The 14452-nt window shown below is 44.4% G+C and overlaps 1 protein-coding gene across 4 annotated transcripts in view; it reads left to right on the top strand.

Annotated features, from left to right (window-relative positions):
- The window catches only part of TACC2 (transforming acidic coiled-coil containing protein 2), a 180913-nt gene that overhangs the window by 15455 nt on the left and 151006 nt on the right, over positions 1 to 14452 (top strand). For 2 of the 4 annotated variants that reach the window (XM_073685362.1, XM_073685360.1), the window contains exons 1-3: positions 2376 to 2630; positions 2835 to 2901; positions 8979 to 9041. In XM_073685362.1, coding sequence (XP_073541463.1) covers positions 2863 to 2901; positions 8979 to 9041 — 102 coding nt within the window. In that variant the 5' untranslated portion in view covers positions 2376 to 2630; positions 2835 to 2862. Of the gene's footprint in view, positions 1 to 2375; positions 2631 to 2834; positions 2902 to 8978; positions 9042 to 14452 lie in introns of those variants that run through there. The other 2 variants (XM_073685363.1, XM_073685361.1) reach the window with 2 other exon arrangements.

Genomic DNA, 14452 nt, shown 5'->3' with positions numbered 1-14452 from the left:
CACAGTGAAAGCCATTATCCACAAATGGCGAAAACATGGAACAGTGGTGAACCTGTGGCCGGCCGACCAAAATTACCCCAAGAGCACAGCAAAGACTCATCCAAAAGTTCACAAAAGACCCCACAATAACATCTAAACAACTTTTGCTGTCTACCAAAAAAACCTGAAGGAGAATGTCCGGCCATCAGTTTATGACCTCAAGCTGAAGTGTACTTGGGTTATGCAGCAGAACAATGATCGAAAACATACCAGCAAGTCCACCTCTGAATGACTTAAGAAAAAAAACGAATTAAGACTTTGGAGTGGCCTAGTCAAAGTCCTGACCTTAATCCAATTGAGATGCTGTGTCATGACCTTAAAAAGGCGGTTCATGCTCGGAAACCCTCCAATGGGGCTGAAATACAGCAATTTTGCAAAGATAAGTGACCAAAATTCCTCCAGAGCATTGTAAAAGACTCATTGCCAGTTATCACAAACGCTTGATTGCAGTTGTTGCTGCTAAGGGTGGCCCAACCAGTTATTAGGTTTAGGGGGCAATCACTTTTTCACACAGGGTCCTGTAAGTTTGGATTTCTTTTTCCCTTAATAATAAAGACCTTCATTTAAAAACTGCATGCTGTGTTACTTGTGTTATCTTTGTCTAATATTTAAATTTGTTTTGTGATCTGAAACATTTAAGTGTGACAAACATGCAAAAGAATAAGAAATCAGGAAGGGGACAAACACTTTTTCACACCGCTGTAGTCTAGACTATGTACTGTGAGATTAGTACATCAGCAGCAGGTAATTTGCTACAATGTATCAGGCTATGTGCCCAGGATGCAGAAAGGAAGCAGAAAATTTCTGCAGCATTTCTGCATCTCCCTGGCAGAAAAAAACGCATGCAGATTGTGCATGCGTTTTTCCTGCAGAATACATGCGGATCCACATGCGGGTTCACATGCGTTTCCGCATGCAGATTGACAAGCACTTTCCAGGCGATAGCATCACTTGGAAAGTGCTTGACAACTAGGTCACACTGTATAAATCCATGCAAACAGCATGGATTTATACAGTGTGAACCGTAAAAATTAAAACAAATAAAGCTATACTCACCCCCGAGGCCACGGCGTGGCTGCAGCGCTGCTTCCTGGCTGGTTCCCGGCTGCCGGCATATCGCGAGACAGAGCGGTGAAGGGCCTGCGGTCACATGACTGTGACGTCACCGAAGGTCCTTCAGCGCTGCTGGCATTCAGAGAGAAGACGCCGGACAGGTGAGTATAAACTTTATTTGTTATTTAATTCTTTTTTTACAGGTACAATGGTACCCAGGTCTGGATGAGAGTCTTCTCTCCTCCAGAACTGGGTACCATCCGCACATAGAGACGCATAGAAGCCGCTTGTAAAAATGTACAGACGCGCATTCTATGCGTCTCAATGCAAGTCAATGGCGGGAGTTCCGCTGCGCTTCCGCAAAATTAAATGACATGCTGCGGATTTTTGCATAGAACATGCGGAATCCCCTTGGGGACCATGTGGTGCGGATTACCTAGCGTTTCACAAGCGTTTCCGCTGCGGAAATTCCGCAGCATAAACGCTTGGAAAACGCTACGTGGGCACACAGCCTCAGTCTGAAATATCCATTGTTCTGCTCACAGTGTATTGTCTAGACTAGATACAATTGTATCCATTTCTCAGCTGAGAGCAGTGAGAGATACTGTATATACTGATTTGTTACCTCTAAATCTAAGGCCTCATTCAGACATCAATTTTTTTCACATACGAGAAAAACAGACCGATTACTCTGATCAGACTCTGATCAGAGTTTGATCAGGGTGTGGTATGAGTTTCATCTGATTTTCTCGTACGTGGAGAAATGGAAAAAAAAAACGTGATTTTCTCCATTCTGAGAGTCCATGAAAATCGGACTGCACTTGGATGTCATCCGAGTGCTGTCCGATTTTTTTCACAAACCCATTGACTTACATTACCGATTTGTGATCCGACCCTGAGATCAGACTTTTCTTAGATATCTTCCGCGGATCACTCAGTCCGAGGATAAAATTGGACATGTGAATGGCCCATAGACTATCACAGGTACAAGTGCTATCCGTAAAAAAACATGGATAGCACTCGTCCGCAAAAATCAGATGTCTGAATGAGTTCTCATTCACTTACAGCAAACATATTATTTGAAAATAATAGAAAACTGAGACAAAGAGTGTATTAGAAAGTTGTGGAACTTTTTATTCTTTCTGTGATTAAACTTTATTTACATAAAAATCACTTCAATTCCCTTATAAGTGAAACGTGAAGGCCGAATCCCGGCTCTGCAGCTTTATAGGTGACAGATGATCCTGGATTAATTGTGTCGTCTACTTCCTAGGTTTCTTGCTAGGGGCGGGTGTTGGCAGTGTGTGTTTAGCAGGTTTGGTGTGATGACGGGCGGGTCTCAGATAATAGTTTTATTTTAGCTACTTAGTGCAAGAGGAAGAAAAAACAACATTAATTCTGCATGTACAGTCAAGAAGCATATACCACGATCCACAGCTGCAGACCGCACACTGCATGGGATTCTCCAGTAAGGGAGGACTGAGAAGTCTTACAGCGAGGGCCTGCAGAAGAAACTACTAGACTATATGAAAACTACTGTAAGCGTCAGGGCTCTGAAGGGACTGTAATGATTAATCACTGTGTTCTCTGCCTAGATGTCTCTTTGATAGTCTCTAGTGACTGTGATATATTAAAATATGCTGGAAAGATGATGCAAACCCCAGCAGAACACTGACCGCAATAAGTGTCGTAATTTACCTTTCTAATAAAACTGTAATTGTCTTTATCTTTTTTTTCCCCAGATTCTGTCATTACACCAGAGAGTACAATATGGGAAATGACAACAGCCACAATAAAGAAGTCCCTAAGGTGAGTGGATATTTTATGAAATTACCTATTTTAAAGGGCTTGACCTACTTTGACAACGCCTTTTGAATCCCTGTTTCCCCTCAGTAAAATAATAACATCTATACTCACCTCTGGTGCCGGTGCCATTCCAGCGGTGTCGGCACAGGCTCTCCTGAGGCTCATGTGACACTGGTATGTCACCCAATCCCTGTGGCCAAACAGCGCCGGATTTACTCTCTTCCCCTATGGATGTAATTGACATCCGGAGGAAGTCAGAGCTGTGACTGCTCTCCCACTTCCTCCGGATGGCTTAATTTGTTTGAAGGAGGCAAGAGTGAAGCCAACACTGATTGGCCTCAGGGATCGCGTGACATAACAGTGTTACATGAGCCCCGGGAGAGCCGGTGCCGATAACGCTGGAATGATGCTGCAACTGTAGGTGAGTATAAGAGTTATCAATTTACTGGAAGGAAACAGGGATTCAGAAGTTGTCAGAGTAGTGGTGAACGCCTTTAAAGAAGTTTTCCGGTAGTGACAAAAATTTGGCTCAAACTGCATGAAATGATAATTAAAATATTACTTCACAGATTAATCCCCTGTTTCTCCCACGCTGCCACCCCAGAGCTCCCTATAGTCTCTGCTTGATTCCCTGAAATGTTCATGTGCTGTCTATCTACATGATCACTACAGCCAATTATTGGTCTCATGTCATTCACCTCATGATCATCGCTATGACCAGGGGTGGACATATCATTGGTGTCACCTGTGCAGCCACACAGGGTCCCAAAAGGTAAAGGGGACCCATTTCCACTTCCAAAGTAGGTGGAATTGTGCATTATGATGAGCAATTGAACTAAAAAGGGCCCATATATTGTTCTTACACTGGGGCCCTTTTCTGTCTGTGTCCGTCAGTGGCTACGACAATTGATCGGCTGCAGCAGTGACTAGCTAAAGTTTTGTGCATTCCAGAAAACCCTGGTAAGGGCTCGTTCAGGCAAGCGTATTATGCCTACGTATTCTGTCCAGAATAAATTTGTAGAGCACAAGGACCAAGGTTATGGAATAAGGCCGTTCATATGACAGTTTTTTTCATATCGCAGCATGCACTATTCTCTTCTATTTTTGAATGAGACTTACACACTTAATGGGGGGTACAACAAAAAAAAGAATCATATAAGGGTCATCCATATTGCATTCTTTTTTTTACAAATTCATTGTCTGTCTGTGTGTGTAGAGGGAAAAGACTACCTCTTGAAGCTCATCAAGAGAATGCCAAGAGTGTGCAAAGCAGTCATCAAAGCAAAAGGTGGCTACTTTGAAGAACCTAGAATATAAGACATATTTTCAGTTGTTTCACACTTTCTTGTTAAGTATATAATTCCACATGTGTTAATTCATAGTTTTGATGCCTTCAGTGTGAATGTACAATTTTCATAGTCATGAAAATACATAAAAATCTTTAAATGAGAAGGTGTGTCCAAACTTTTGGTCTGTACTGTATATGCCCCAGCTTCTCCTGTGATGTATATGCCCCAGCATCTCCTGTCATGTATATGCCCCAGTGTCTCCTGTGATGTATATGCCCCAGCGTCTCCTGTGATGTATATGCCTCAGCATCTCCTGTGATGTATATGCCCCAGTGTCTCCTGTGATGTATGTGCCCCAGCGTCTCCTGTGATGTATATGCCTCAGCATCTCCTGTGATGTATATGCTCCATCGTCTCCTGTGATGTATATGCCATAGCGTCTCCTGTGATGTATATGCCCCGGCGTCTCCTGTGATGTATATGTGACGCGCCCAGGGGATGGGGACGACTCGGCGCCCGGGCCTTGTTGCCTGGTTTTGGGGATGTTGCGGTGGTCGGCTCCCGGGCCCGTACCCTGGGGAAAGTTATATGGGATAGGGAATGTTCGTGATGCCACCTATGGTGTCTGGTGAGGATCACCAGCGCTGCGACTGTCCTCTGAGGCCGGTGTTTAGGCAGCTTAGTTGGTGCGGCTCCCAACAGGTGGAGCGGGGCCTCAGGGCAGCGTAAGTGAGGGGATGCAGGACAGAGGGGACCCAGCCGGGTCAGAGGAAGGATAGGCACACACACGACAGTTCACTTCAGTACCTTTACTGGTGGTGTTTCAGGCACGATCCAGGGCACTTTAGGGTGAAGGGTATTCTGTCCTCATGCAAAACAATTGAAGCAGAAACCATCCAAAACCTGACAAATTCAATGGACGAGAGAGTTCAGAAGCTCCTTTCGAACAAGCGGTCCTATGTGCAAATGTAACATCACCTAGAATAAAGTTTTGAGTTGAAAACTGTTTGATTTCAGTTTGTAATAACCTGCTAATGCTTATAATTTCAAAAATGACCATTTTTTTGTTCTTTATTAAAATGAAAAGGTTGAAAACTCTGCTGTGCATAATAATTTGGAACATGCATTTTGAGTGCAGTTTGAGTTTTTTATTTTTTTTAAAATATACTGTTATCATAGGCAGTTTGTACAAAAACCTTTCAATTGTACTCTAATAGTTATTTTACTGGAAAATTACAATGACTGCAATTCATATACGGTAGGTAATTTGGGAAAATCTGAGAAAATATTTGCATAATAATTTGGAACACAGTGTAGTCCTCCATACAGTATTATGGGCACCACATAGTCCTCCATACAGTATAAATGAGCGCCATTTATTGCTCCATATAGAATAATGAGCCCTATATATTGCTCCATACAGTATGGGTCTCATATAATGCTCCATACAGAATGGGCCCCATATAATGCTCCATACAGAATGGGACCCATATAATGCTCCATGCAAAATGTGCCCCATATATTGCTCCATACAGTATGGGCCACATATAATGCTCCATGCAGAATGGGCCCCATATATTACTCCATACAGTATGGGCCCCATATAACACTCCATACTGAATGGGCCCCATAGAATACTCCATACTGAATGGGCCCCATAGAATACTCCATACTGAATGGGCCCCATATAATGCCCCATACAGTATGGGCCACATATAATGCTCCATACAGTATGGGCCCCATATAATGCTCCATACAGTATGGGCCCCATATATAGCTCCATACAGTATGAGCCCCATATATAGCTCCATACAGTATGAGCCCCATATATTGCTCCATACAGTATGGGCCTCATATATAGCTCCATACAGTATGGGCCCCATATATTGCTCCATACAGTATGGGCCCCATACAGTGGGTATGGAAAGTATTCAGACCCCTTTAAATTTTTCATTCTTTGTTTCATTGCAGCCATTTGGTAAATTCTAAAAAGTTCATTTTTTTCTCATTAAAGTACACTCTGCACCCCATCTTCACTGAAAAAAACAGAAATGTAGAAATTTTTGCTAATTAATTAAAAAAGAAAAACTGAAATATCACATGGTCATAAGTATTCAGACCCTTTGCTCAGACACTCATATTTAAGTCACATGCTGTCCATTTCCTCGTGATCCTCCTTGAGATGGTTCTACTCCTTCATTGGAGTCCAGCTGTGTTCAATTAAACTGATAGGACTTGATTTGGAAATGCTCACACCCGTCTATATAAGACCTCACAGCTCACAGTGCATGTAAGACCAAATGAGAATCATGAGCTCAAAGGAACTGCCCAAGGAGCTCAGAGACAGAATTGTGGCAAAGCACAGATCTGGCCAAGATAACAAAAGAATTTCTGCAGTACTCAAGGTTCCTAAGAGCACAGTGGCCTCCATAATCCTTAAGTGGAAGAAGTTTGGGACCACCAGAAGTCTTCCTAGACCTGACCGTCCAGCCAAACTGAGCAATCGTGGGAGAAGAGCCTTGGTGAGAGAGGTAAAGAAGAACCTCAAGATCACTGTGGCTGAGCTCCAGAGATGCAGTAGGGAGATGGGAGAAAGTTCCACAAAGTCAACAATCACTGCAGCCCTCCACCAGTCAGGCCTTTATGGCAGAGTGGCCCGACGGAAGCCTCTCCTCAGTGCAAGACATATGAAAGCCCGCATAGAGTTTGGTCAAAAACACATGAAGGACTCCCAGACTATGAGAAATAAGATTCTCTGGTCTGATGAGACGAAGATAGAACTTAGCGCTCCAGACCGACACAAAACTGGAAAAGCAGTTGCGAGTAGCAACATCATCACTACCACCTACCACCACACCGCATACCGTATAATGCTGCATTCTTCACTTTTTTTAATGGCCTTGTTCCCATGTAGCATAAACGCTAATTGAGCTTTTTTGTGCAGAAAATCTGTGTTCAAGCAAAGTAGAAATGATTTAATGAAAACTCCTTCTCACTGTGAATCTAAAGACAATGTAGAACTGTGTATTTGGGCTTTTTTCCCCTATAGGTTTTTTATGTATGGCCTGGAAAAAAAAATGCAGTTGGAATTTTAACTGCAGAATTCTGCACTAAAAACAAAGCATAAAAAAACTCTGATTTAAGTCTGGAACAAAAACGGATCAGAAAAGGAGGAAAACTAATTATACAGAAAAAACGCAGCAGAAGAAAAGCAGGATGTGAAGATGGACTATGGCTGCCATATCATCCTTATCAAAGCTTAAAGCGGAGAATATTGCACTACATAAGACCTCTGATGGAGCATGTCCAATTTATTTTCCAGTTTTTTTTCTGACATATTTTTAGTTAAATCTATGGAAAAACGTTAGCATGTCTTCATATGAGGCTGGAGCCATGCAGAGATACAGAATGCCCGGCTGCACCACCCTGGTGCCCGGTTATGACTTGCCGTGATAGGATTGTGCCTGAGAGTCCTTTACCGGGGGTCACAGTCTATTAGCTGCAATTTAATTACCTCTGTGGAATCAACACCGAAAAATCACAACAAATTACATTACAAAGTGTATGAATGGGATATACTAAAACCTTATAAACCTTATTCACATGTTGTGGGAAAAGTGAAAACTGCACATATTTTAAGACATATTGTGGACAACAGAATGATTGACATTTTATATTATGACAAATGTTGACTTTATGTATAAATTCAATGCAGGATAGAAAGTTTAAGGCATCACGTATGATTATGATTTCTATTAAATGGATATTACAGCTTTTCATTTCTACATATGGGCCATGCGGGCGTCATCGCTTTTCCCTATTTGTAGTCTGCAGACGTAACAATGGTTCTGTAGTCTAGCCCCCTCTAGTGGCAGACAGATGAATTACATCGACTGATTTATCTAACAGTAAAGGTGCAGTCAGATGGCCACATAACACGCTATACAATGTTTTATCGGATAGTACTCGGCCCAGTGTTATACTATGGGGCTGTGCAGATCTGCAATTATTTTCTCATTCTGATTCGGCATGAGAGAACAATCGCAGAATGCTGCGAGTGGCTCCGATATTCAGATTACACACATCAATACAAGTCTATGGGTGTGTGTCTGAATATTGGGCTGCACTTGGATGACATCCAAGTGCAGTCCGATTACCGCAGACACAGAGAATGGAGAATACGGGAAAATTAAGTTCTCTGTCTTCTCTACTCCTGTGCTGCGATTCTCGCATGCGAGAAAATCAGATCACACTCAGATGATACTCAGATCACACTCTGACAGAGATTGAGCCAAGTTGTCGTTAGCATAACCGTTCCTATTCTCTCGCATGAGAGAATCGATGGCCATGTGACCCCGGCCTTAGGGCTCACTCAGACGTCTGATTTTTTTTCACATACAATTATTCTGATCAGACTCAGTGTGGTACGAGAGTCACCCGATTTTCTCGTACATGGAGAAATAAAAAAACAAAAATAAGTTCCCCCCTTCTCCATTCTGACAGTCCGTGAAAATCAGACTGCAGCACTCTTTTTTTACGGACTCATAGACTTGCATTGCCGATTTTGTTCCGACCCTCGGATCAAAATCAGACAGGTCTCCTATATTTTCCGTGGATCACTCTGTCCGAGGAAAAAATCGGACATGTGAACGGCGCCATAGACTACGCAAAATATGTACGTTCGAATGAGAGGGGAAAGAGACATGTAATTACAGAGCAGAAACCATGGGGGTTGTTAGAAGGGGCCATTAAAGTGGACAAAGATATAACAAACGCAATGTCTGTTTACAGGAGGAATCCACGACTAGTTCTAGCAAAACCAACACACAGCGCCCCCTCCAGGATGTCCAGGAGGTAAGTGTGATATCCTACTTATTTACAACCCTTAAAGGGGTTGTCCACCTTTATGAATATTTTTTTTTCTCAAGTGCATGCAATTGAAGCTAAAAATCATTTTTGCAATTGGGTTTCATTAAAAAATTTTGCACAGTTTGTCTTTTATAGCCGCTGTATTACCGTCTATTGCTGGCTGTAGAATGAGATAACGGGGTCGGCCACATTATCTTTAATTTATTATTTAATTTAATTATATAATTTTTAAGGACATGATTTTGTAGCACTTACTATTATATCGGTATGACAGGTTCTCATCCTGGGTCTAGCTCCAGTTTCCCACTGCCGCTCATTTATGGGTATTTTGGCTCCAGCAGTAAGAACTTGTGAAAAGTCCCCTTCAATGGACGTCTTCAAACAGAGGCAGGACAGACATCTGTCTGAGATGATTTAGTGAATCCTGCTTTGAGCAGGGGGTTGGACCAGATGACCCAGGAGGTCCCTTCCAACTCTACCATTCTATGATTCTATGATTCTATGAAAAGCACACATCACCGCTGCAGCCAATCTCTGAGCTCAGTGGCTGTGCCAAGGTAGACATCACAATCCACCAAACTTAGTGATTGGCTACAGCGGTGATGTGCACTGTAATCATGACATTACCACTGCAGTAAACACTGAGACCCGAGCAGTGATGGGGAACCGGTGCTGGACCCAGGGAGGGTGAGTATTTGTTCTGTTTGTTACTTTAGGTACATTACAGTGGTCGGGGTCCACTTTCCTGAAAGTGGAAAACCCCTTTAAGGGTGGACACGTATGTATCCATGAAAAAAAAATTCACAGTGCAAATCAATAAAGGGAATCATCAAGCTGTTTTTTTTTGCTATGTAATGACCGCACAAGGTAAGGACAGAGACCCTGATTCCAGCAATGTGTCACTTAGTTTAAAGGAAACCTGTCACCAGGTTTGTCCCATACAAGGTAAGGCCAGTACTGTAAGCCCTCATATACAGCATTCCAATACGCGCTATATAAGCCCCCAATCCGGCCTGCAACAAAAGAAAAACACCTTTCATTATACTCACCTGGGGGGGGCGGTCCGGTCCGAGGGGCGTCGCTGGTCTTGATCCTGCCCTTTGTCTCTTCTTGTGATGGCTTCCCCCTTCTGTGCTTTGTGTGGATGACACGTCCTATGTAATCCACACAGTGTCCCCGGCATTGCGCTCCTGCGCAGGCGTACTTCTCTGCACTGACCAGGGCAGAAAAAAGTACTGCAGTGACCATGCACCGGGTCTCTTTGTACTAGCAGAGCTCTGAATTCTGAGCTGTGTATAACCCCTCCCACACCACTGATTGGCAGCTTTCTGCATACACTGTGCATAGGCTGAAAGCTGCCAATCAGTGCTGGGAGGGGTTGGACCAGGAGGTACGAGACACCTAGTCCCTTTAATGATAATCTCCTGCTGATAAAACACTGATTGTATTGAAACAAAAAGATACCCTGATTCCTGCAATGTGTCACTTGGCTATCTGCCCCTTCATCATTGTGCTCTCAGATTACATAACAAAAACCTGCTGACGTATTTCCTTTAATTACTCTCTTTGAACATTTAAAAAGTTGGGAGGTATGATTTACTTTTATCTCTTTAACTAAAGCTGGGCATACACATTAGATTAACATTGACCAAACCAGTGACTTTGGTGGGACCAACAGACCATCTAATGTGTATCCAGGTGTCCTGACTCTAACCTTACTCTCAACTGACAGCAGCTGTTGGGGAAAAGGTGGATTGTGCAGTTGGATTTCAACATGCCCCGTCCTTTTGTTCCCACAGCTGATTTTGTATGGGTGGGGGCATGGGTATGGGCATGTGCATAGGTGGGGGCACGTGTATGGGTGAGGGGCATGTGTATGGGTATGTGTATAGGTGGGGGCATGTATATGGGTATGGGCATGTGTATGGGTGGGGGACATGTGTATAGGTGGGGGCATGTGTATGGGTATGGGCATGTGTATGGGTGGGGGGCATGTGTATGGGTATGGGCATGTGTATGGGTGGGGGACATGTGTATAGGTGGGGGCATGTATATGGGTATGGGCATGTGTATGGGTGGGGGACATGTGTATAGGTGGGGGCATGTGTATGGGTATGGGCATGTGTATGGGTGGGGGGCATGTGTATGGGTATGGGCATGTGTATGGGTGGGGGACATGTGTATGGGTGGGGGCATGTGTATGGGTATGGGCATGTGTATGGGTGGGGGCATGTGTATGGGTGAGGGGCATGTGTATGGGTATGGGCATGTGTATGGGTGGGGGGCATGTGTATGGGTGGGGGCATGTGTTTGGGTATGGGCATGTGTATGGGTGGGGGCATATGTATGGGTGGGGGGCATGTGTATGGGCGGCATGTGTATAGGTGGGGGCATGTGTATGTGTTTGGGCATATGTATGGGTGGGGGGGAATGTGTATGGAGTGGGGGCATGTGTATGAGTGGGGGGCATGTGTATGAGTGGGGGGCATGTGTATGGGTTGGGGGCATGTGTATGGGTTGGGGGCATGTGTATGGACTGGGGGCATGTGTATGAGTGGGGGCATGTGTATGGGTATGGGCATGTGTATGGGTGGGGGCATGTGTATGGGTGAGGGCATGTATATAGGTGGGGGCATGTGTATGAGTGGGGGGCAAATGTATGAGTAGGGGCATGTGTATGGACTGGGGGCATGTGTATGAGTAGAGGCATGTGTATGGGTGGGGGGCATGTGTATGAGTATGGGCGGCATGTGTATAGGTGGGGGGATGTGTATGTGTTTTGCATGTGTATGGGTGGGGGGCATGTGTATAGGCGGGGGCATGTGTATGGATGGTGGGCATGTGTATGGGTGGGGGGGCATGTGTATGGGTGGGGGGCATGTGTATGGGTTGGGGGCATGCGTATGGGGGGCATGTGTATGGACTGGGGGCATGTGTATGAGTGGGTGGCATGTGTATAGGTGGGGGGATGTGTATGTGTTTTGCATGTGTATGGGTGGGGGGCATGTGTATAGGCGGGGGCATGTGTATGGATGGGGGGCATGTGTATGGGTGGGGGGGCATGTGTATGGGAGGGGGGCATGTGTATAGGCGGGGGCATGTGTATGGATGGGGGGCATGTGTATGGGTGGGGGGGCATGTGTATGGACTGGGGGCATGTGTATGAGTGGGTGGCATGTGTATGGGTGGGGGGGTATGTGTATGAGTGGGTGGCATGTGTATAGGTGGGGGGATGTGTATGTGTTTTGCATGTGTATGGGTGGGGGGCATGTGTATAGGCGGGGGCATGTGTATGGATGGGGGGCATGTGTATGGGTGGGGGGGCATGTGTATGGGTGGGGGGCATGTGTATAGGCGGGGGCATGTGTATGGGTGGGGGGCATGTGTATAGGCGGGGGCATGTGTATGGACGGGGGGCATGTGTATGGGTGGGGGGGCATGTGTATGGGTGGGGGGGTATGTGTATGAGTGTGTGGCATGTGTATGGGTGGGGGGCACGGGGAGGTAGCTGTTAGTTAAACAAGTGTATGGAATGTGTATGGCTGGCCTCAGGTATATGCCAGCACAGTACTGCATCTGATATCAGACGTGTGGAAATTGGCAGCCCTTCCTGAACCGTATGTACAGTCATCGAGATGATAGTGCCCAGTCTCCTTGTAATTCTGTATGCACAAAGCAGCTATTAAGGTAAAGATTAGAATCATTTTCTGTTGTGCTTTGTTACATCCTGATTTTGTATGACATCAGTGACCCTATAGTTACTCATTTTGGGTCTTTTGGACCTTACCACTACTGTCCTGGCTGTTTGTTCCTGGCACAATTCATGGTTTCTGGAACATCCCTGACCTCTGACAGCTCTGAATACCAGGGTCCTCTCTAGGTGTCCTCTCCCTGACCCATCACTGACCATGTGTGGACAGGCTGGGTGGTTGTTTTTGCAATCTGACTCCTTCATTTCTGGGAACGACCTTGGCCCAATACAAGGAATTCACCTACATTGTGGTGTCCTTTCATTCCACGCCTGGGACCTCACCAGAAACTATGGTAGATAACATGGTGCTGATCCTATGTCTCTGATCCCAGCCTTATTAAGGTACAAAGTATTCTACAGCTTTTTAGCATTTATCTCATTTTTGTGCATATTTATTTTATATAGAAAATTAGTTTAGCCTAAACGTTGTGCCATTTTTTGCACTTTCTCATAAGGGTTCACGTTTCTGCATGGGTCAGGTAGTTGTGTCTTCTTAGTTTGGTGTTCATATTCTTGGAGCAATGTGAGTTAGCTCTTAGTGAGACTGTAGTACGCCATTCCCCGTCTGACCCCCCTGCCTAGAGACCCCAGTAACACTTGTTATGGTGGGGATTAGACGTACATGCTGTGAGGGACGGGCGCCAGAACTGCAGCTGACGAGACATGAAGGACGTCTTTGATGCTTGTTGGCTTTAGTCTTGTTCTGTAAAAACTGTTGTATGTTAAATGTTCGGTGAACAGAATAGTTCTTTTGTTAAAATTTCTGCTTTAGCGAGTTACATTGCGGTTACATGCACAATATACAGACACCGCGTCTCTGTGCACAGCTGATCTCACACGTCCTGCTTCTGACACCCCCCGCAAAGAGCCAGTAATGCTAGGGGAACTGGGCACATGCCAAATATTTCCTTAAGAATCTCTCACCAGATTTTACAATACAAACTGCATTGAAAATCCATGTCATAATGGTCCTATAATTCTTTGTAATAGATTTCCTGTCTAATATTAAACTGAGCATTTTAGGAGTTAAATGGGTTTTCCCACAAACAAAAGTACATTTTAATGAATAGATCTTGGAATAATGATAATTTCTACAATTGGATGTGTTTAAAAATAATGTTCCTGTGCTGAGATAATCTTATAACTGTGCCGCTGCTGTGTACTGTGTAATGGCTGTGTCTGACCGTGCAGGAACATGGTCTGATCCTACCACAGCTCCTGGGCAGGGGAGGAAGCAAAAGATTATACAGATAGCACAGCAGAGGATCACAACTGATTCTTACTTGTGAAATAAAACATTTCACTGCCTATTTTTAAACAATGTTTTACTTCAAAGTAAGAATCAGCTGTGATCCCCTGCTGTAATGTCTGTGTAATGTTTTTCTTCCTCCCCTGCCCAGGAGATGTGGTATGATCAGACCATGTTCCTGCACGGTCAGACACAGCCATTACACAGTACACAGCAGGGGCACATTTATAAGATTATCTCAGCAGAGCGACATTTTATTTAAACACCTCCAATTGTGGAAATTATTATCATTCCAAGATGTATTAATTAAAATTAACTTTTGTTCGTAGGAAAACCTCTTTAAGCTTTAACTGTAGCTGGACTCTACAGGAATATGCAGCCATTTTGACATGAATT

The sequence above is a fragment of the Phyllobates terribilis genome, unplaced genomic scaffold, assembly GCF_046119375.1.
Source record: "Phyllobates terribilis strain yellow unplaced genomic scaffold, ASM4611937v1 Scaffold_5__5_contigs__length_657084704, whole genome shotgun sequence".
Taxonomy (NCBI): Eukaryota; Metazoa; Chordata; class Amphibia; order Anura; family Dendrobatidae; genus Phyllobates; species Phyllobates terribilis.
This window is presented reverse-complemented; position numbering and strand designations above follow the sequence as displayed.